The sequence below is a fragment of the Micropterus dolomieu genome, linkage group LG01 (assembly GCF_021292245.1).
Source record: "Micropterus dolomieu isolate WLL.071019.BEF.003 ecotype Adirondacks linkage group LG01, ASM2129224v1, whole genome shotgun sequence".
In the NCBI taxonomy this organism is placed as follows: Eukaryota; Metazoa; Chordata; class Actinopteri; order Centrarchiformes; family Centrarchidae; genus Micropterus; species Micropterus dolomieu.
In genome coordinates, this window is record NC_060150.1 from 30,415,801 (window position 1) to 30,437,802 (window position 22,002).

General features: G+C 41.4%; 3 protein-coding genes across 4 annotated transcripts in view; 2 read left to right on the forward strand and 1 right to left on the reverse strand.

The window, feature by feature from the left end:
• Positions 1 to 1,171: 1,171 nt before the first annotated feature.
• Positions 1,172 to 5,734, forward strand: LOC123980275 (fat storage-inducing transmembrane protein 1-like). Its single transcript, XM_046064557.1, has 2 exons — positions 1,172 to 1,627; positions 2,783 to 5,734. Exons 1-2 carry the CDS (start codon positions 1,338 to 1,340, stop codon positions 3,444 to 3,446), a joined length of 954 nt encoding a protein of 317 aa, XP_045920513.1. The 5' UTR covers positions 1,172 to 1,337; the 3' UTR covers positions 3,447 to 5,734.
• psme1 (proteasome activator subunit 1) lies at positions 3,711 to 8,607 on the reverse strand. Of its 2 annotated transcripts, XM_046064571.1 has the most exons (12): positions 8,504 to 8,607; positions 8,328 to 8,373; positions 7,989 to 8,021; positions 7,822 to 7,884; positions 7,545 to 7,646; positions 6,828 to 6,891; positions 6,357 to 6,454; positions 5,989 to 6,057; positions 5,779 to 5,846; positions 4,851 to 4,905; positions 4,571 to 4,657; positions 3,711 to 3,939 (listed from the first exon to the last, which is right to left on the reverse strand). In XM_046064571.1, exons 2-12 carry the CDS (start codon positions 8,364 to 8,366, stop codon positions 3,862 to 3,864), a joined length of 756 nt encoding a protein of 251 aa, XP_045920527.1. In that variant the 5' UTR covers positions 8,367 to 8,373; positions 8,504 to 8,607; the 3' UTR covers positions 3,711 to 3,861. The 2 variants fall into 2 exon arrangements, with proteins under 2 accessions (XP_045920527.1, XP_045920536.1); XM_046064580.1 differs by lacking the exons at positions 8,328 to 8,373; positions 8,504 to 8,607 and adding an exon at positions 8,162 to 8,249.
• A 4,656-nt stretch (positions 8,608 to 13,263) lies between these two features.
• Positions 13,264 to 22,002, forward strand: part of pck2 (phosphoenolpyruvate carboxykinase 2 (mitochondrial)) — a 29,604-nt gene continuing 20,865 nt past the window's right edge. The window contains exons 1-10 of the mRNA XM_046064595.1: positions 13,264 to 13,864; positions 17,326 to 17,538; positions 17,985 to 18,169; positions 18,566 to 18,636; positions 18,797 to 18,932; positions 19,101 to 19,288; positions 19,446 to 19,608; positions 19,697 to 19,912; positions 20,347 to 20,484; positions 21,191 to 21,286. Of these exons, the coding sequence (XP_045920551.1) occupies positions 13,833 to 13,864; positions 17,326 to 17,538; positions 17,985 to 18,169; positions 18,566 to 18,636; positions 18,797 to 18,932; positions 19,101 to 19,288; positions 19,446 to 19,608; positions 19,697 to 19,912; positions 20,347 to 20,484; positions 21,191 to 21,286 (1,438 nt within the window). The 5' untranslated portion in view covers positions 13,264 to 13,832. The remainder of the gene's footprint in view (positions 13,865 to 17,325; positions 17,539 to 17,984; positions 18,170 to 18,565; positions 18,637 to 18,796; positions 18,933 to 19,100; positions 19,289 to 19,445; positions 19,609 to 19,696; positions 19,913 to 20,346; positions 20,485 to 21,190; positions 21,287 to 22,002) is intronic.

Below are 22,002 nucleotides of genomic sequence, written 5' to 3' on the forward strand. Positions count from 1 at the left end.
CGTGGGGAAATATCTTTCCTTTTCTCATTTACTTTCTTTGTCCTGAAAATGCCATATGACCATTTAATTTGGCTAAATGCAACTGGGAATTTGCCAGCAGCACATAACAGAGAACTGACAATTAGCTGCTGCAGGAACCATAGCAAAGTTGCTTGAAGGTCATTGTAATGGCAGCGATGCAGAAAGCGGTCTAATATTAGACAACGATTCTTTGGCATGTCTGGTTTCATTTACACTTTATGTTCCTACTTAATAAAATTAGATTCTTATAAACGCCCACCACCACAGGTCATTTATTAGGAAGAGGACACCATAATTCAGGAAAACTGTAGCTGAATCCACAAAGTTATATCATCAAAAATGCTTTTCCTTTTACTAGACACTTTGGGATTTTGCATTTGAATTACTGAGAAACAAAATGAAAGAAAGTAATAGAAGTTAAGTTAAACTAAATTAGAAGTTATATCTTCTCCCCTTTTACACAGAATATCCTTACACTGTCAGAACAAATATACCAACCTTTCACACATGGACTCCAGCAGTATTTCTTTCTTGTTAGTATGGATCTGGACTTTATATTAGCAGTGGGGCTGGATGTCCTGGCTCTGTTTTATTGACCATAACTCCCATGGAAAGACTGGATTTACTCAATTTGGCTCAGGATGTTGAAGGGGTTTAGGAGAGTGCATCGGGCCTGGAAATAAAAAAGACTGAAAGTGCTGAGAGAAATGCAGCTGTTCATGGCGCCAAATGCAGGCTGACAACAGTTTATAACTTAAATTAGTTTTGGCTCCAACAGCTGATTCTAAGAATGGAGAGACTAAAGGAGAACGAAAGAAGGAGCCAAAAGTCAGAATGATTCTTTCTGTGGGAATACATAACTTTTTAAACGTAAATGCAATTGAGCAATGTTGCATCACACCAGTAAGTCTGATTGCAAAGTAGCTGTTTTAAGCCATCATGCACAATTTGGGGTTTATTTTTAAACCACAGAATCAGTTTTTATATCAGCTGCCATCAAACAGGATCAGATTCACAGGGTCGGTTACAGCAGCAGCCATTACCATATCCACACTCTGAGTCTGTGTTGTGGAGGGGGAGGGCATTTGAGGGTGAAGGGGACAGAGGGGTTTTATTTTTATAAACCATGTGCTCTCCTGCACGCCTGACAGTGATAAAGTAGAGAGGCTGCCAGTGTAGAACTGGTGTGCCTTTCAAAGACAAAAGAAAGTGAGGCGGACTCCGCCACAGAGCTCTAATTGGACACAAAGAGGAAAACATTGTCAAAATTTTATCTAAAACTACAAAAAGTAGAATTAAGAAGACAAACCGAGTAGATGAACATGGATCAAAAGACTGTGGATCTAAACACTGCCTCACCAGATATCAACTTGGAGAAGTTACACAAGATGGCTGCAGAGCTGATACTGCCGGGAAAATTCATCCTCAGGCTCCTGAATGCTGCTCTGGTGTTTGTAACAAACTTGCTGGCCAGAATTTTAGGAAGCAACCTGGTCAGAGGACATTTCCACCTGGTGCTGTCTGGTTTGGTTCTGTTTGGTCCCGTGTTGAGTTTCTGGGTGTCAAAGTACAGCATCTTCGCAAACAGTAACCACTACCTGTACAGGTGAGGGCTCAACATCAACGTTTACGGTTGTGTTTGCTTTTAAATGGAAATGTCTCACTTCAGTTGGACCTGTATGCTGCTTTAAAACCTGTCCTGAATGGGTGTCAATGTGAGCCCAAATGTCTTTAAACTGACCTGGTACACTAAAGTTATATTTAAAAGGTGAAATAATGTAGAATATATACAGATGAGCAAGATTTTATAAGAAGGTATAGTCAATGATGTGTCTCCTGAGTAAAAAAAAAAATGAAAGGGTAGACCTGCATGACATTACTATATAAATAAGTCAGTGCCTACTTCCGAATAGTTTATAAACTATCAGTCATGAATTTATTAAATGAAAAGCTTAAAGAAATAATGTATTCACACTTTGCAGATTGTAAGATCATTTTAATGTGTCAACCTTTACCATTATGAAAGTGAGTTTATATAACTTTTGAAATAAGATATAACACAATTTGTCTTGCAAATGCACAGCTGCATTTATGAGCAATTAAATGCACCTGTGCTCAATTCAGTTCACTCAGGGGTTTTGCTGCCACAACCTTACTTGGTCTGGTATGAATAGTAGCTTATGATGGCTAATGCTAACTAATATTAGCTAATTTTGACTCACTTCTCTTCCACTATGATTCAGCATTCACCCTTATCCTGACATTGTCACTTGTGGCCACTGTTCAGTTAAAAGTGTCAAAAAATCCTTCAAGTTTACAATTATAGTGGTAATTATTAATAATTAATCTGATTAGCTTGATGCTCGTCTGCCATATTAACCTGGAAACCCAAACAAAGTTTTTAAATGTGTGCATTGTAACCCCTTAATCAGAGTATTAATGCTTTCTTAACAATTTATAAATTCATCAAAAGTTGAATATTATTTTATGTTAATTGTATGAATATTAGTAACTATCCAACTGTATATATGTAAGGTCTGTTACACAGCAATGTTTACCTTAAGTGTGCTAACATTAGCCACCATAAACCTGAAGTTAGGCTGTAACAGAAAACCCCTTGAGTGCACTGAACTGAGGAACATGGTTATTGTATGTATTTAATGTGTTTTCAACTTAGGCTAACCAGTAGGTCAGGTTGCAGCAGTTATACTCAGTCATTTTATTCTTTATTGACTGATTCTGCTTCAACCCTGTCTCACAGGAAGTTCCTCAAGTCCACTTGGGGTTGGACCAGCATCTTCACTGGTTCCTTCATCCTTCTCCTCTGCGTCTCTGCCCGTCACTCCGCCTCTCTCCTCCTCCGCCACCTCTCTCGGGTGGGGGTTGCTGGGCTGCTATGGTGGGGCTGCCGGCGTCTCCTGGCTCTGCTGGAGGACGCAGCGGGAACCTGTTACGAACCTATGGCCCCCGCCCAGGATATCCCTGGCACGGCCTCCTCACTACAGCCCCTGCTGCTCCTGCATGAAGACCAGACAAAGGCCTCCTGCCTCAAAGCCAACATGATGTGGAGAGGTTATGAGGTCTCCCAGGACGTCCTCATCCTCTGCTTGTGTTGCCTGCTGCTTGTCGAGGAAATGTCAGTCTTTGGTCCTCACCTGGCTCAAGCGAAGCCTCCGCAGGGGTCGACTGGTGCCCCTTTAAGGTTCATCTTCCTCCTGTGTGTAGTCCTACTTGCTGTTTGGATGTTCCTGCTGCTGTGTTTGCTGGCACACTTCCCCCAGTTCCCCTCCCAGCAGCTGGGAGGAGCTCTGGGCTACCTGGGATGGAGAGGCCTCTATCAGGGATGGTACAGACTCAAACCAAGCTGGGGTTGTCCTGGTTTGCCAGGAGAAGGACTTCTTACCAACACAGACATCGAAAAATAGCCTCAGTAGCATGAAATGCTCAGTAGATGGTGTTTTGGGCATGTGACTGTGACCATAAAGTCTCAGGCTCAAGTTTTGGAAAGTAAAAATTAGATCTCGTTATGGTTGTAAAGAGAATCTCTGTATATTTCCTGTAAACACCCTTCCAAACACTTCATAACTCTAGCATCATATGAATATAAAGGCTACTTTCATTGTAGGGCACTATTAGTCTAAAACTAGATTTTGAATTCCTTTGTGGGGAAAAAAGAAGTGCAGACGGGATTACTGGAATCACATTGCTTTATTTTGTAATCTGAACCAAAATGAATGCACAATAAGAAAAAGAAGACATTTTTGTCAGAGCAGGTGTGTTGTTACTTGATGAGTGTCATACTACACTAGTTGTATCTTGTTAAGAGTGCTGGAGCCAGTTTCAGTAGATGAGAGCTTTGTCTCCTCTGGGCTTCTTAATCTTGTCATAGTTCTTGTTAATGATGTCAAACAGCACAGCCTGGTGAGAGAAACGCAGAGAGGAGACATCAGTGGAAATGTAGCGGCAGAAAGATAAGAGGGGTGTGTGTGTGTGTGTGTGTGTGTGTGTGTGTGTGTGTGTGTGTGTGTGTGTGTGTGTGTGTGTTTGTGTGAGAGAGTGAGTGAGTGAGTGAGAGAGCCATGATCGTGTCGAACAGCTCCTTTCATCATCACCTGTACCGCCTTGTTCATTAACAGCATCAAACACAGGAGGACAATAGCCAGCGGAAGGAGACAAACAGTGATTAATGGATGGGAGATGCAGCACCAATCAATTTAACACAAGCACAGCAATTACTTTAATTACCCTCCTATTACGAAGGAATGGATTCCACTTAGCAACCGTCCCTGCTGCTGGGACACGGCTGGAATATTTTATAGATTATAGATGGGTAGTTTTATTCAAAATACAGAGCATGATTACAACAGATGGGATATGAAGTTTGATACATTTCATATTCAGAAGACATGTACGCAGTCTTTAATGAGGTCAGTTTTTTTATCAGTTGGGTGTTGACAGTTTTTATCCAATTTTCAGACAAACGCATTTCTGAAACACACTATTTTTGCAACGTAGTCTAACAGTAAACAACAGGCGGTAGATGTCTTACATATGTGTTGCAGATGTCCAGGACCACAAGGCGGAGCTCACAGTACTGATACTGGTCCAACTCATGAACCAGCTGTCTATAGTCTCCCTGCAGAAGGAAGCACACAACACAGTTTATTTGCAAAAACATACAGGAGATGACACATCCAGTGTGTACCCAGAACATTGCTCTTAATCGCTTTTATTTTACACACAATTAGAGCACACAGCCTGCAGGTGGCAGACAGCGAACATCCACATCTTCATTTATTCTATCAAGATACACAACGTGAGATACTGACCACATGGGGTTGTTTGGAAGCTTTGGCCACAGCGTCACCTCTCTCGGTGTAATACCTAACAAAGAGAAGAAAGGGAGGTTATTGTCATTCATTTATAACAATGTTCGGCAGGATCATTTACTACCTAACGTCCTTTACAACCATTATAATTATAATCAAGTTATAATTGTGATATCTAACAAACCCACAGACCAATTTTGATTAAAGCGAGCTAAAATGCTAAGCTCCTGTAGCGTAATGAAGTCCATAACCTACCTCAATAATGTCTGTTACACAGCAATATTTACTTTGTGTGATAAAATTAGCCACCATAAGCTACTGATCATACCTGAACAAGTTGTAACAGCAAACCCTTTGAGTGCACTGTACTGAGCAATTGTGTGTTTATTGCGTATGAATTTTAATTTGAAAGTGGAACATTGTATCATTTCTTCTCTCAAAAGGTGCATAGCTTTGCTTTAAAATTAAGGGGTTCTTACAATTCACACTGAGATGCATAAACTCATTACAATGACTTTCCTGAAGGGAGCTTTAACATTCTGAGAGCCCCTGAAGTCCTTAATAAAGATATGCTCAGTTATTATGAATCTCTTTCCAGGATGTGTGCAGTGCATGACTGATTAACAGCTCACTGACACTTATGTTTTGTTGCACCTGTTTGTGCTGAACAACTAACACATATGACACTGAGCTGTAAATGATGTTTGATGATCTCCACAAATTCCTGTGCCCAACAGAGAGCTTTAGAGCTATGTCAAACACGCCAAAATAACTGAACACCTGTGTGGGTGGATTGAAGGGGGACAGGGACATGAGCAGCTACTATTACCAGCAATAATGAAAGAGACGACATATCTTTGTTAGTGTGGCTGCATTGAAATAAAATAAAAATCCACCACAAACTTGCTGCACAGATGTGGGCTCTTACTTTGAAATCTGGGTTTGGAACGCCTCGATCTTGGTGCGCGTGTTGGTCAGCAGCTCAAACACTTTCTCCTGTTTCACAAGAAGGAAGATATTAAACCTACCTAGATACATCTCACGTGAGTGATTAACAACGCGCGAGGCAAACATCATTTGAAGACACAGAGCGACTGAATCATTCAGCCGCGACGCCAAACGATCACCAGTTACCAACCTGCACAGCCACTCCAAAGTTGTTGCCATCTTCAATTTTCGGGATTTGGAGTTGCACCCACATCGCCACCTGCCACCAAAATTTGAATTTATTCATTTTTATCAGTTTGTCATAGTCTTCACAGTTATTCCTGTTATTCCCCTTCTAAGCACAGCCCCATTTTAAACAAGTTGAAACACACTCAAAGAGATCATTTGCCATAATTATGTAACAACTGTTCAAAAATGGCATGTGAGCTCTTGTCTTTGCTACTCTGAAGCACTCAAAGGCATATTCCTTACATATGTTGTGCACTTGGAAAGTAAAGGTAATCACCACATTTGGACTGATTTTCTTAGTGTAAAAATGAAGCTAAGAGACTGACTGACCGTGTTCAGCTTCTCCTTCAGTGTCTGGATCTGAGGCTTGACCTGCTGCAGGAGGCTCTCTACTCGCTCGTTGGTGCAGATGGGACCACAAGGAGGCCCTGGCGTACAAAACATTTCTTCACTCAGTCACGATATCAGAGAATTCTGACTCAGCTGGGCCACTTTTCGAAGAGGATTTCATTTTTAATTTAAAACATGCACATTAAAATGGTTCACTTGCTCCCCAGTCACTACCAATCAGCTCTGGAGAATCAATGGGTAAACCTTTGTTTTTTCATTAGTTATAGTTGGAAAAGCAAGAATGTGTCACATTTTTGTTCAATGTTTTTAATATATTTATCTTTTTACTCCAAATAAACTTTTGTTTCATAAAAGTGACTGCGGTGTTCAGTAGTACATCATTTTCCTGCAACATTTAGTCAGTAGGTTGCTTTAATACATGTCGTCATCGTCATCTGTCTTCTTGTTTACCTGAATCTTCCTCCTCTTTATCGCTGTCCTTGTCTTTGTCTTTCTTTCCCTCTTTCGCCTCTTTCTGCAGCACAGGAACAGAAGGCAGCAGGTCAAAGAGTTTTCACTGCCTATTAATCTCTCAGACAGCTCATCCATGTGCTTTTTTCCCCCCATGGCTGGCTAAACGAAGATGTCAAATTTATTTTTTTTCCTTTTCCCCTTTGTGTAAGAAATGTAACCCAGTTCCAGCAGCGCCCCTGCTCCATCCACTCAACGTCTGAATGCAGCAGCTTGTGGCGTCAATTTAGATTTTGTAAAGATCGACCAAAATAAAAAAGGCCCACTCGCTGCCAATTTGTAAAACGGGCAGCAATTGGTTGCCATGGTAACAAAGGACTCACTTTCAATGTTGTGTCTTGATATTTTATATAACGCTTAATATAAAACCTTTTTGGCTGAGGATCCCCGTTAAGAGGCTTGATGCAGAGCTCCAAACAAAATTCAATGGGTAGGATTAAGAAAAATAAAATGCTTAAAGACTCCTTATTGGGATAATACGGCGCTGTTGTTTACTTTGCATTCAACCTCTTTACCCACTCAGGTGCTTTCTTAATTTGGAAACAAATGAACAGAATTCGACCTGGAGTCACTTCCTACCCCCCAAAGAAATGTATTAACCCTCCAATGCTTACATTTATTTAGAGGGCATGCTCCCTTCAAAAGTGTGGGACCTACCTCCTCTTTCTTCTTGCGTTTGGCCTCCTCTTTAGCTGGGTCTGGTATCGGGATGTCCAATGGCGCTTTCAGGGATGCCAGGTCCTCGCAGCTGAAAGACGTCTGACACAAAACACAAGTCACAAATGTCCTGTTACTTCTGGGAACTTTTCGGGGACTGACGCACACTTTCACATGCCAAAGACTCACACAGAGTTTTATTGGTAAGGAACGGATCAGGAAGCCTCCTTGTATGTTTGAAGAAACCCCAGGTGACCCCAGTGTAGCTGACACATACCTTCAACAGCATCTGCAGCTCTTCCATCTTCTGAGGGAAGAATTTTGAAACCAGCTCTTCTGCCTGTTAAAAAATTAAAGTGATGCAACACTGTTCATATAAATGAGACAAACTTCAGTTCATGGGGCAGTTGGGAAAGATTTCTCACTATTGGATATATAAATTACCTCCTTGGTGAGCTTTTGGCAGAAGTCATCCACCTGCAATGAAGAGAGATTTAGGTATAATCATTTTCCTTTATATATTTGGACAGTGCCGCTAGATGAAGGACATTTAGTAAAACAGCTTCACTTCACACAAGCTAATTAACGTTAACGTTACTTAATAACTACCTACTCACCTCCCATGACCCTGCTGTCCGTCTAGTTATCAAAACAAACACTTATCTGAACACCTGCCCACCTGTTAGCGTGACGGAGACGCCAGCCCGGTGTTTGAGGGGAAAGTGGGATTAAAATGTTGGTTTATAACACTTTTTACTCATGCTAGCAGACGCTCGTGCTCACCTGTTTCTTCGACTCGACGCGAATACCCAGAGAAGCCATGTCGTCTCTGTGGGTGAAAAGTGATTGCAGTAAGTTTACACAAGCGTTTAAACTTCAAGAAAGCGGCGAGAAAAGGACAGAAATTAGCTCTTTATCTGTGTAATTCAATGCCGCGCACGACACGGAAAAATACTCACAGTTACTCAGCATAAAAAGCGAAAATGAAAGTAAGCGCAGACATTTCCGTACTTTCCCAATTTACAATTGAATGGTCATGTTGCATTGTGGGACTTGTAGTTTTTAAGAAGCGTGTTATTTCATTTCCCCTAAGCTATGCCCCAAACACGAGCCACTGATGTGAAATATATAGCTTCAAAGCACAAGCTTACTCATGGAGATGGCATGTAATTGTTGACTATCATTATCTATGTTATGCTGAAAACGTGCCTTAAACTTGTATTCTGTATACTGAAAATTCAAAGCTAAAACAATTGTGAAAATAATTGATTATGACTATTTTGTTCTTTTATCATATTGATGTGGCACTGCAACAAATGCCTTGTTCCAGGATAGGTGTAATTAAAAAAAAAAAAATCAGCTCTTCAATCTTCTGAGTGAAGAATTTTGAAACCAGCTCTTCTGCCTGTTTAATTTTTTAACAATGTTCATATAAATTTGACAATCTTAAGTTCATGGGATAGTTGTCTTCTGTAAATGTATAAAATAAATAATACAAAAATCTGCATCAACTGCAATCATTTATGTGAAAAACACACATACATAACATAACATCACATAAACACATGTGATCACATATATTGCAATGGTTTTAATTAACATGTTATAACGTTTTGTCAATGTTGTCACTCTATGGTAATGTGCACAGTAATAGGCTTGCTCATTTAATGGAAAACGTGCAAACAACAATGACAGTGACAATCAAAACATCACATTTAAGCAACTTATTTTGTAAATTCTCACTGTGTCCACTAGATGGCGGTGCTGTTCTGAGTGGAGTAAATTCAAGTGCTTTGTGGCAAACTACAGTCAAATAATAGCACCAGAGTAAAAACCTGTGAATGTGAGCTTATATGTCAGTTGTTGTCGAATTCATATGCTTATGTTAAATGGTATGTGAATCAGTTAGCCTTAGTGACACAAAGATTCTCCTGTAAAACATATTAAACTGTAAAAGTCTAACACGCACAATATTTTTTGCACAAAATTAAAGCAAAATGACACATTGCACAAACAGCCTACTTATATGAAGACACAGCTCCACTGGTCTTTACCATCAAACGATCCCAGCAGCAGGGGAGCACTGTTTTAGCGAGTATACTACAAACCTGAGGCCAAAGTGTGTCTGCTACTGTCGCCAGCATCACAGGCCTCTGCTGCCACATGGACTCTTTCATCAGGAGCTGTGTGGTTAAAGCCCAGAACAAATACAGGATCCTGAGGACGTCAGAGCCTCCCATTGTAAACACAGTCCTGGTCATCTGCACTGTTGCCTGATATCATTATGCTAACATGCTCTGTGTTATGTTCAGACTTTAACAGGTAAACCCCTAAGGTCTGATCCTGAACACTTCAGGAGACAAATACAATCACAACAACACACAACATTTTGGAGCAAAGTATTTTTATTATCTGAGTGAACATCTGTACTGTGTGGTATCATGAAGCACAATAATACATCACTCATCAAGCAAAAATCATTATTAGGAGTTGGATCCAAAGGGCAAAGGGTGCACTTGTTTACAGTGTGAGTACCATTAGTTATTGACTCTTTGATTTGATTGAGTGAGAGATTAAAACTCAGTGCAGCGTGTTATTCAGGGCAGGGAGGCTGTTGAGAAATACTGCGGACAAAGGTCTTGTCTAAGGAAAAGTAGAGGCGAGCAGAGATAGAAGGAGGTGGCGAGGTGAGTACTTTAGTACTTTTATGGCCAATGTCAGTAAATTATCTCTTTTGCAGTGTTCATGTGTTACAGGATTTCATCATCCCCTTCCACAGTTACACACTGACCATATTAACTTAATGCATTGTGACTGAACAGACAAAGTATATATGAGTTATGCAGTATGTGTTTTATATGGTACACATAGTACTGCATGTTTTTTTGTATATATATATATATATATATATATATATATCATAATTGATTTATTCATCATATAATCTCAAATAAATATTGTAAGTGTCTTCCTCATTAAGCCCTCAATGTTTACAACAAGCTACCGTGCAGCTGGAAATGAGCAGCTTACATTGCACATCAGTTTGACTAAGAACCACTACAAATTAATAATTAATAAAGCTAATGTGCACTTTGAAAATAGCTTAAAAGAAACATGTTGTATGTGCCACATTGGGTAAATTCAAGGACACGATCATACAAAGAAGCCATGAGACTTCTTAGGCCTTTGTAGAAACTGTTGACCCTGAGCAAAATGACTTCATGTTGATGACCTCACACTTATTGTATCAATCTATTTTTATTGAAATGCTGGGTTTCTAATAGCCTGGTACTTTTACCACATTTTATTTAGTGCACCTCATATGTCCAGCATCTTTTAAATGGAAACCATGAATTGTTCACCTTTCTTGCAAATCAGTCTTGGAAGAATCAAGCCACTGGATAATGTTAAAGTGTAAGTTTACAGGCACGGTTTTTGATTATTCCCTTTTTTTGTTGTTAAGTGTTAAGGACTAGTGAACCCAGATGCAGACTAAGACAGGAGGCAGTGGAGTCCCACCTTCAGTGAGTCCCACACTATGGAGGGATCTACCTCACCACTGTCATTTTCCTCAAGACATCTTTGGATTTCCAATTTAATCTCATTGTCCAAGTATGAAACGTCTCAATAGGATGTGACTTCACTTCAAATAGCTGCAGATGTGTGATCAGCTATTATTCAGAGAAGAAGATTTCACACCGGTTTACACTTCAATCAAGTAACAGCACAGCAAGTCATTGAGGCCGCACAGTTAAATGATTAAACATGTCCCAGCTTTTAATGGCTTCTTTTAGTTTTTGCCAGTTGCTGCATTTCTGAAAGTTCCCTTTCATAACCTTAGACTGCAGTTGTGGGCGTAAAGCATGTATGCATTCATTCATAGTGAATATGTGTGTGTGTGTGTGTGTTGTCCATGTGATTTGGGAGTCTCTTTGCTGGACTGCTGACTCTGCAGGAGATAGAACAGGGGAGAGGAGGCTGAAGTTTAACCAGACATATTGGACTGCTGTATCTCTCTTTATCTACAGTGTATTCTTCTGTCCAGTTCCCACCCCTTTACTTCCCCTCTCTCGCACAGCTTGTGTGATCCCCTCCCCCAGTTCCCAGAGAGAGAAACATTAACAGGAAACTCACTATTTAAAACCAGACACAGACACACTTGATTGCCCTGCATTGTTAGAATAAGTGTAAGCCTCCTGTCTGTTCACATTTGAAAGTCAAAGTTATTTTACTCATAAAGCAGTAAACAACTATTTTCCTAGAATACTATAAACCCTATGTGGGCAATGTCCCAGCCTCTGGTGGCAGCAAGAGAGAACTGTATGAAATTTGAGCTCCAGGACTCCAAAGTTATGTAACACGATGTCAAAAATCACAAAGTCCTAGATTTACATTTGTCTTGAAGGTGGAGGGAGGATCTTTCAAGCTCTTTGCTTTAAAAAGAGCCAATGTTGTGTCTTGTTTTCATGTTGATTCTTTAAAAGGGCCTTTTGCTGATGTATCCGGTAGGAACGAATAGTCGATTAATGTACTGACAGGAAATGAATTGGCAACTATATTCACTGCTTCCAGCTTCAATGTGAGGATTTGCTGGTTCTTTATGTCTTCTGTGATAGGAAACTGTTCTGTAAAGGTTTTTCAGACAGTCAAGCTAACAAGATATTGTGAAAGTCACTTCTTTACTAATCTATGAATCATTAATCGGTTCACCAAGAAAATAATTAGCAGATTAATAAATAATGGAAATAATCCTTACTTCAGCCCTAAAGCTGCACTTATAAAGGGTCATTTTCTACCATAAAAAATGTCTTGAACCACCTTAAAGTTAAAATATACACTGAAAACAGATCGCAACTTCAGACTGTTAAAACCTATTTTGACATTCACTCGTTGCATAGTTCAAAAATAACAAACAGTATTCCAGTCTCTGGAAACGTTAAATTAATAATAATACATTTTATTTATATAGTGCTTTAAAAGGTACTCAAAGGCACTTTACATGGTAAAAAAAAAAAAGACTAAACAAGATCAGCATAAAAACCACAATAACGACTAGAGATAACCATTAAAAGTTGAAAGCAAAACAGCATACAAACAGGACAGAAACAAAAAGAAAACAGGTTGATGATGAATTGATTGAACTGATTATAAGCTAAACGTTAGTGTTGCAAGGAAAAGTACAGGTTAATAAAATAAATTAACATAGAGGCCTACACATGCTGACATTTTATTGTCCCATTCACTACACTTGTAACTTTATTGGAAACAATCATAAACTCAATCATAACAACAACTAAAAGGGCCCTCCACCCATTTTACAAATGAAGTTTAGAGTAGCCTATTCTTCCTGAGGAGCACTCCTCAGCCTGTGAAGGGAGCTCTCAAACTTTTGATGTTATCAGAACTACATTTAACAGCCTGTGTTTCAGCTCTGGTGTTGCTTCATCTTGGACCATTCCTTTTTTAAAAAAATCTGTCTCCAGTGATTCTACCAACCCTATGGAAGTGCAAACCACTGGAGGGGCCCTTTAAATTACACACTCTCCTCCCATGACCCCTGCAGGTTTTTGCAAATAATATAGGAAATATCTTCCCAAAACAAAGCACTTTTTGACTCTCACCTCTGGACACCTCTTTCTCCCAATTAGGCTTTTAAGGGGGCGGGGTTTTATGTGAACACCTTTTTAAACAGTCTGTGGTGAACACCCATCTACTTTAGAAGTGTCCCCAACCCCTGGTGTCATTTGTTTCCGTACAGCTGCTTGTGTTTCCGGGTTGCGGCTCCACGCTGGTTTGTTTCTCCCGTGTTTGCGTGGTGGTGGTGCAGGAACTGTGGAGACTTGCATCAGCCAGGAGGGGCCACTGAGCCGGCTGACCGGTTTGCCCGCGAGGTTTGGAGGAGAGAAAACCCAACAGTACGGACACAACATGCGAGGACGCCCACTAGGCTACATGATATTTAAATGTTAAAACACCCCCTCCCCCTCTGAGCAGGCGCCCTGCTGAGTGAAAAGTTCACTTTACAGGAGCGAGCAGTTTGTGGAGTCGACAGGAGGTCGCCTGTGCGCTGTGGTCGGTGTATGGAGCAACAACAGGACAGCGTCCAGCTTACCGTGAAGGTGTTTCTGTGTGAATGTACACGCGGAGCAAAGTGCAAGGTCCCCTCAGAGCACTGATACGAGCTGCGAGCAGCTCCAGACACGGCTCCTCTCTCCCCCCTCTCCTGTTGACTTAAATGAGCCTTTTTGCACTTTTATTTTTAATAAGCTAGCTTCATTTACACCGAAGATGTCGTGCTTGTTGCTGGGCGTCATACGAAGGTGAGTAATTGTGGCTTTATGTGTGTTTCATGGGATTAATGTGGTGTTTTAGCTTCGTGACGTTACGTTTCATCGTGTCAAGATAATGTTCAGAGTTGTTAACGTAAGAATGCACAAATGCTTTAGCAGTGAATAAAAAACTGCTATTCAAATGTATGTTTGCCTGCTTATGTTAAGCCAATTAATTTAGCCTGTTTTTTTTAAATTTTATTTTCAAATGTATTGTGGAAAACTGCCTGTCCTGCCTATTTAAAATTAAACTTTTAATAAATTAATCACTTTTACAATCAGATACCTGTGGCACTGTTCCGCCATTCATCTGGTATTAAGTTATAGTAAAAGAGTCACACCTTTTGAAGCTTTTTTCAGGAGTTCCTGTTAAACTTCTAATTGTGTTGTCTGTCAGCTGTTATGCTGCCAGAAACTTGTCAGACTTGATCTCAGAGGCAAGCCTCACTTCAAATCATCAAATGCCCTTGAGCGAAAACTTGTAGGTGTCTTTTTATAGATGAACACCTCACAGGAACAATTGAAAAAAGGGTCATCTTTCTGCATTCCTTCTCCTCACCAATTCCCCCCCTCCCCCCAGGTTTTGTGGTGAATCCACATCACACAGGGACTCTGGAGCCAATGTGAGCAGCACTCCGGGGCACTGTGTGTTTTGCATTGTATTTAGCCATTACAGATGCATGGAGTGACTGATACCATGGTAGGAGCATGTGAGTTGGTGACAGGGGAGGCCCATGTTCCTGTGCATTCTGTTTGTATTTCTGCTTGAGAGATTGTTAATGGCTGGAGTCATCACTCTTCTGTTTGCCTGAATGTCCTGGAGCATGTTGCCCACCCCCACCTGTGTACTCGCTGTACTATGAAGGAGGTTAATGCATAAAGCACGTGTGATACTCCAGCTTGGCTCCGCTTTGTGTATAGACTCTGCCCTAAGGAGGGTGTTGATCAGGATCCATGTGAAGGGGGAGTGTAGGCGTGTCTGGCAGTGGTGTGTGATGATTGGCTTGCTGAATTGGAGGTGTGTTTTTGGAGGAAAAGTTGTTCAGCTGTTCATGAGGGTTATCTGTTCCTCGTTTTCCCCCCTGTGCATCGTCGCTCATTTCAAAATGTATACGTCTAAAAACTAGGGAATGACGGTCCCTGTTTCAGTGCTGCAGAGTACTCACATTAAAAAAAACAACAAAAGTTTTCTTCTAAGCTGATGTCAGGATAAATCTATGCTAAATTTGTGAAATGGTTGCATGCTGGTCCTCATCAGTTATGGGGGAGGGCAAAGACAAAGGCATGAGAGGATGAATGTCTCCGCTGTAAGGGGGGGTCTGTTTAGGCTTTGAAACTTTGCAGCATTTTTGCTGCAAAGGAGGACGAATAAAGCTACTAATCCCCATTGGCTGCTTTCACCTCTCACCTTCTGTCTCAAGTTGGCCACAGCCCGTGCTTGAGCAAGTAAATGAATAATCAAACAAATGCTTACTTTGTGTTAATTCATTTCAAATTCACTCGTCTCCTTTCCTAATCTTAAACCACACTGGAAATGATAGTCAGCACCACCCGAAGGGTTAGTGGCATGACAGGGTGGATGATTAGAAGCGTAGATAATTGATTTACTGTGTGTGGAGGGGGAGAGACTAAAGGACTATAGAGCTGATTAAACGAGACTGCATCTAACAGATAAGACTGACAATTCTTTTTCTTTGGGCCAAAGGTCAAGGGATGTTATGACACAGTAACACTAATTTTCTTTTTAGTTCCCCTTCAGCTAATGATTCATTTATCTGCTTAGTCAAAAAAGTTGAAAGATCAGCTGAAACTAACAGTTTCTGCCTCACATCACATCAGTAAGTTTCTTTTTATAAAGAGGAGAAATGATCCAGTGAAGTGTGTCTGGTGGATTCAGTGGGTACGCAGACATAACAATGCCTTGACTTTTTTACTCTAGCGCTAAATTTTCATGGAAAAAATTTGGTGGATTAAAATTAGAAATTTGCTGCACTGGCACAGGTCACCTGTTCAGAGGGAGTGTGAACCCCAGGGCCGGCATCAGACTGTTCTCTGCTCTTTGCCCTCTCACTGTCAAGTTACGTGTTATCTTGTTTCTAGCATGCCCTTTGTGCGCCCCGACCACATGTGTGTGTCTGCATGCACAAGTAGAGGGCTGTGTGAAGCACGTATAATGAACACGGCATGCAGCCAATTGGGAGCCGTGTCCCTTCACTTGCCGGGACGACTGTGTTGCTGTCTTTGATACAGCAAAGTAGAAGAGTGTGATCTGCGTTCCCAGTCAAATTAGCCACTCACTTTTGATTGGAGGGAAAATGTTGGTCATTTTATGGTTGAAACTAGTTTTAGAGCACCTAGAATTTCACATTTTTTTTCTAAAGAGGTCATCTGGGGTCATCCACACTGTCCAGACAGACAACACAGCACATACCCACATAGTCTATTCTATTGTCAGACCATTGCTATGGATAGACAAGAGACGCATACTGACACTGGTGTGCGTTTTAACAGCTTGCATAGTGTTTCAGTGTAGTCCATGTGTTTGTGGATAGCATGCTGCTAAAGAATAATAAGTTGCCCCCCCGCATGCCTCTCTTTATGTGGAGAAGTCTGTTTGAGGCTCTTAGGTTGCACTAATAACTGCCCCAGGGCAGCAAATGCATCCAGTTATCACTGCTGTTGTATAAAAAAGCTTTTCAAACTCCACCAGTATCCATTGGTAAAAAAATTAATTGGTATCAATGACGAAGTATCTGGCTTTTTGCTAATTTTCTCACATATTTGTCACTCCGTGAGGGTTCAGTCATTTATTGTGTAAAAAATTTAGCAGTGAGTAGATCAGAAAATCTCAAAGGCAATGCAGACAGAAAATATCTGGAAAGAAATTAAACTGAAGAGTAAGAAAATAAAGCTGTCAGTAAACCAAGAGTCTCCACTTGAGGCAGTAAGGACGCACACTCTGCTCTACATTCTGGTCAGAGTTAGAAAGTTAGAAATGATCTAGGAGAATACAGTAGCATTATGTAGATCACAGGACTGTCAGTTTTATGTATCCCTATTCGGGAAGAACCTTGTGTGGCAGGTCTTGCAGGAAAATCTCTTTGCAGAGGAATGCACGCCACCTCACAACAGAAAGAAGACTTAATTTTTGGATTAGGGTAGTCTGCATTTTAGATGTGCTACTTGTGTAGAGTCAGACCCGGCTCAGCCACAGTTCATTGTATGAGTACATTGCCTCAATGGTCTGCCACTAAACAAAACCCGGTTCTCTATAGTGACTTCTGGGCATATAAAGATGGCCGCGTTTGTGGAAATGAGCAACTAGTGGAACCAATATCCTACACCCGACGACGCCAACGAATTATGTTGTTCTAGCTTGTAATTGAATCTCCTCTGGTCGCAAGGAAATGGCCAAAAAATTATTCATTGCTTAAATGCCTGTTCTCTTTCAGGCGGGGTGGTGTTGGGGCGAGTGTCGGGGTTCGGTCCCTGGCCACCATCCCCTCGCTGCCCCCGGCCGTCGCTGACTTTGTGAAGAGAGCGGCGGATGAGTGTAAACCCACCGGTGTGCATGTGGTGACAGGGACGCCGGAGGAAACGGCCAACATTCTGGCAGGACTGGAGAAAGAAGGGATGGTTAAGAAGCTTCCCAAATATGAGAACTGGTAAGGACTTTAGATTTGTTTTACCTACATGTATAGATTCACTGGTGTAAGTGTAATTTGTAACACTTAGTTTTTTCCCACCGAATTAGCTCTGGTTCTTGATCCGGACTGGAACTGTCGTACAATCTAGTGAACCAGCCCATGTTTCCACCTGATATTAGCTGAACTATCGTAATCAAGGATGCGTCGTCATATTCTACATGTCATTGAGCAACACCCTCTGTTGACATGTCCACTTCAGTTCGCAAATTAAACCTTCTATTTCTTGGTTCCAACTGAGAACCAACTTGTTCAAAATGCTCTTATGGGTTCTAAATCAGCTGCACGAACCAGGACTGAGATGATTTCATGTTGATGGAAAAGGCCTATCATTGCGTGTATGTAATTCTCTTCTAAAGTTCCTTACTTTATCTTCAGCATGCTCAGTTTGCTGCTTTGTGTTTTAGCTGGTTGGCTCGTACAGACCCAAAGGACGTGGCTCGAGTAGAAAGCAAGACTGTGATTGTGACCAAGAACCAGAGGGACACCGTGCCCATCCCCTCTGGAGGGGCGAAGAGCCAGCTGGGCAGCTGGATGAGCGAGTCTGACTGGCAGAAAGCCAGAGAGGAGCGTTTCCCCGGCTGCATGGCAGGTATGTTGCTGGAAATGTCCCTTTTTGCCATGAGATGTGGGTTTTCAACTTCCCTTTTGAAACTTGGAAGGCTGAAAGATTTGAATGGTAGGATTTTAATCTGAACACTAAGCAACAATTAAAGTGTAAAATAAGTTGTTTTATCTTAAAACCTCAATCAGGCTGAAAAGCTGTAGTTGCTTCTCCGGTTGACAGTTTCAAGCCCACACCAGGTGTCTTTCATGGGGCGCTGTTTCACGTCACCCATGTCTTTGTGGGTGTTCCAAACTAAATGGAAAATCCACTTCACAGCAGCACTAAAAGAAGTCATGTTCAACATGTGTGAATATAAAAACAATGTTGTCTGTAATGGAAAAATAAACTGCATTAATGTGTTCTATATGCTTCTGTGTGTAGGTCGAACCATGTATGTGATTCCCTTCAGTATGGGTCCTGTAGGCTCGACTCTGAGTAAATATGGTGTCCAGGTACTGACTGTGATCCTCTCAACACTTTGTTTTATTGCTGTAATTTATTATAGTCATTTATCATACAGTTTATTCTAATAAATTGCTGCTTATGGTTATTGCGCAGTAAGCGTTTTAGGTTGTAAATCAGGGTAATAAACATTCTGTTTACCTTTTTAAGGTGACAGACTCTCCATACGTTGTGGCCAGCATGGGGATCATGACACGCATGGGCACTCCCGTCCTGAAGAAACTGGCTGAAGGAGTGGACTTTGTCCGCTGTCAGCACTCTTTGGGCCGACCTTTACCACTCAAAGGTACCAATTCCAAGTGCCTAAAACAAGTTATTTTAGTGTTTCCTTTTACTTAAACCTGTCCTTACTGTTTATTATTCACACCTCTGTCCCACCCTCCCCTCTTTGCTCCATCCAACTCCCATCTTTCCCATCTCTGTTCTGTCTGATGTCTCTTTGTCTCCTCTCCAGCCCCTCTGGTCAACTCGTGGCCCTGTAACCCAGAGAAGGTGCTGATCTCTCACCTACCAGACATCAGGCAGATCATGTCCTTCGGCAGTGGCTATGGAGGAAACTCTCTCCTTGGGAAGAAGTGCTTTGCCCTCCGCATCGCCTCGCGCATCGCCAAGGACGAAGGCTGGCTGGCCGAACACATGCTGGTGAGTGAACACTGCTGCCCAAAGCCTACATGACACATGATTCTCTGTGGTAGGGAACTTGGGAAGATGCTCATTTGTTGGTGTCAAAACTTGAAATGAAGGTAAGGTTGTGTGACCATTACAGAATTGAACAGTTTTAGTCACCCCTTCTCCTCAGATCCTGGGTATTACCAACCCTCAGGGGTTGAAGCGTTACGTAGCGGCGGCCTTCCCCAGTGCCTGTGGTAAAACCAACTTGGCTATGATGAAACCAACTCTGCCAGGTTGGAAGGTTGAGTGTGTGGGCGACGACATTGCGTGGATGAAGTTTGACAGCCAAGGTGAGAGGAAAGAGGATGGCTCACACACAGAATCACTTTGTTACTCCATAAGCAGGGTAGATTTCCTCTGACACGTTTGTCTCTGCAGGTAAACTGAGAGCCATCAACCCAGAGAACGGTTTCTTCGGCGTGGCTCCCGGCACCTCAGACAAGACCAACCCCTACGCCATGGCCACCATTGCCAAAAACACAGTGTTCACCAACGTTGGCGAGACCAGCGATGGAGGAGTGTGGTGGGAGGGCCTTGACCCCCCTGCAGCCGGGGTCACACTCACAGACTGGCACGGCAAAACCTGGAAGCAAGGTAAGATCAGAAAGATAAAGTTTCCTGCTGGTAGTTCAGCAGTTCTGGAGAAAAGTATTTGTTTTTACCTCTTAGTTTCTAATGAATGTCCAGCAGTTTAACCACCAGTTCTGATTATTAATAGGCCCTAGACCAGAAAAACTCACTGCAGCATCATACAGAGCAGGCCTGGCTCATATTAAACTTTAAGAATGTGTCAATGACACTCAATAGAGTACATATTCTTTCCATTGCATACTTTTTGCTTTCTGAATAAATCAAACCAATGAGGAGTAAACTGAACAGCCATAGTGTGTGTGTGTGTGTGTGTGTGTATATAGTGTCCCCTAGAGGTATACCTGAAGGTCTGTCACAGTATGAACCATGATAATTAGATGTAGATGTTTACAAAACATTGAAGGTAGAATAAACTGTTGTTTCCTCTCTGTAAACAGGAAGCTCGACTCCATGTGCCCACCCCAATTCCCGTTTTTGTGCCCCGGCGGCTCAGTGTCCGATCATTGACCCCCAGTGGGAGAGTGAGGAGGGCGTCCCCATCGACGCCATTATCTTCGGTGGCAGGAGGCCGGAAGGTTAGTGCTGATTTCATGTAATGCACATTTAAGAGGTTTTTTTTCTCTCAATAGTCACAGACGTTACTTGATGAGCATACCAAACGATCGATTCACATTTTAAGCATTACTCAATCATTTGTCTTAGGTGTTGCAGAGACAGAGGGAAGTAAACTCAATTAGCTTAAGTTAATTTATCTTACATTGCCAGCAGAAGGGGAAGCCTAGTAACATCGTGTAAAAGAGGGATGAAGTGGAAAATAAGTGGGGGGGATAGGGCTAATTATGGAAATGATTAGGACTTTAATTTATTGCATGAAAATATAATGTAAGCTCAAAGAAGAACAGTTAATGGTGTGTGTGGGTTTTTTTTTTTTTTTTTTTTTTTTTTTTTTTATTAATGGGACAGTTAGTAGAAAGTCCTTGTAATTTCATGGTCACTATAATTTTGTTTATTTTTTATAAACGGTTCAAATAAAGCTTAAGCTACATTTAAGTCATGATTTATCATTGTCATGTCAGAGTGGCACTAAGGCCACTGTAAAATAATACATCAGAGGTTTAAAGACATCAAGTAACTGCATGGCTTGCCTCGCACAACACAGTGCTTGTGTCCTCACCTTCATCATGTTTGAGTCATTGCAGCTACGATTTGTACTAAGTTGAGCAACATGTGCAACAGACACGTAGCTGTGCATTAAACATGATAACATGTTGATGTTTTCAGGAGTCCCTCTGGTCTACGAGTCTTTCAACTGGAAACACGGAGTCTTTGTTGGAGCCGCCATGAGGTCTGAGGCCACAGCAGCTGCTGAGCATAAAGGTACAAAAACACTCACCTGGTTTTCTTATGAATTCCTGTAACATTCATACTGATACACATGTCTGAAAAAAGACATAGCCTAATTGTTTCAGAGTTGATTGTCATCACTTGTAGTAGTAGTAGTAGTAATAATAATAATAATCCTTATTTGTAGAGCACTTTTCAAAAACAAGTTACAAAGTGCTTTAACAAGTATAAAGACAATACAAAAAAAAACAAGATAAGAGCATGAAAAATTAATATAAAATTAGTAAAATAAAATAAAAGGGATAAAATAAAGTCAAATAAGATCGGGAAAGCCTCTCCTATAAAAGTATGTTTTAAGAAGGGACTTAAAAGAGTTCACTGACTCAGCCGACCTGATTTCCTCAGGCAGGCTGTTCCAGAGCCTCGGGGCCCTGACAGCAAACGCTCTGTCCCCTTTAGTTTTCAGTCGAGACCCTGGAACAGACAACAGACCTCTGCCCGAGGATCTCAAGGTACGTGCTGGTGCGTATGGGACTAAAAGGTCAGAAATATAACAAGGCGAGAGGCCATGAAGAGCTTTAAAAGTGATCAATAGAATTTTAAAGTCAATTCTAAAACATACTGGGAGCCAGTGTAATGAAGCTAAAATAGGAGTAATGTGGTCATATTTCTTTGTTCTGGTTAAAAGCCTGGCAGCTGAGTTCTGGACAGTCTGGAGTCGATCAATAGATTTTTGGGTTAAACAGGTG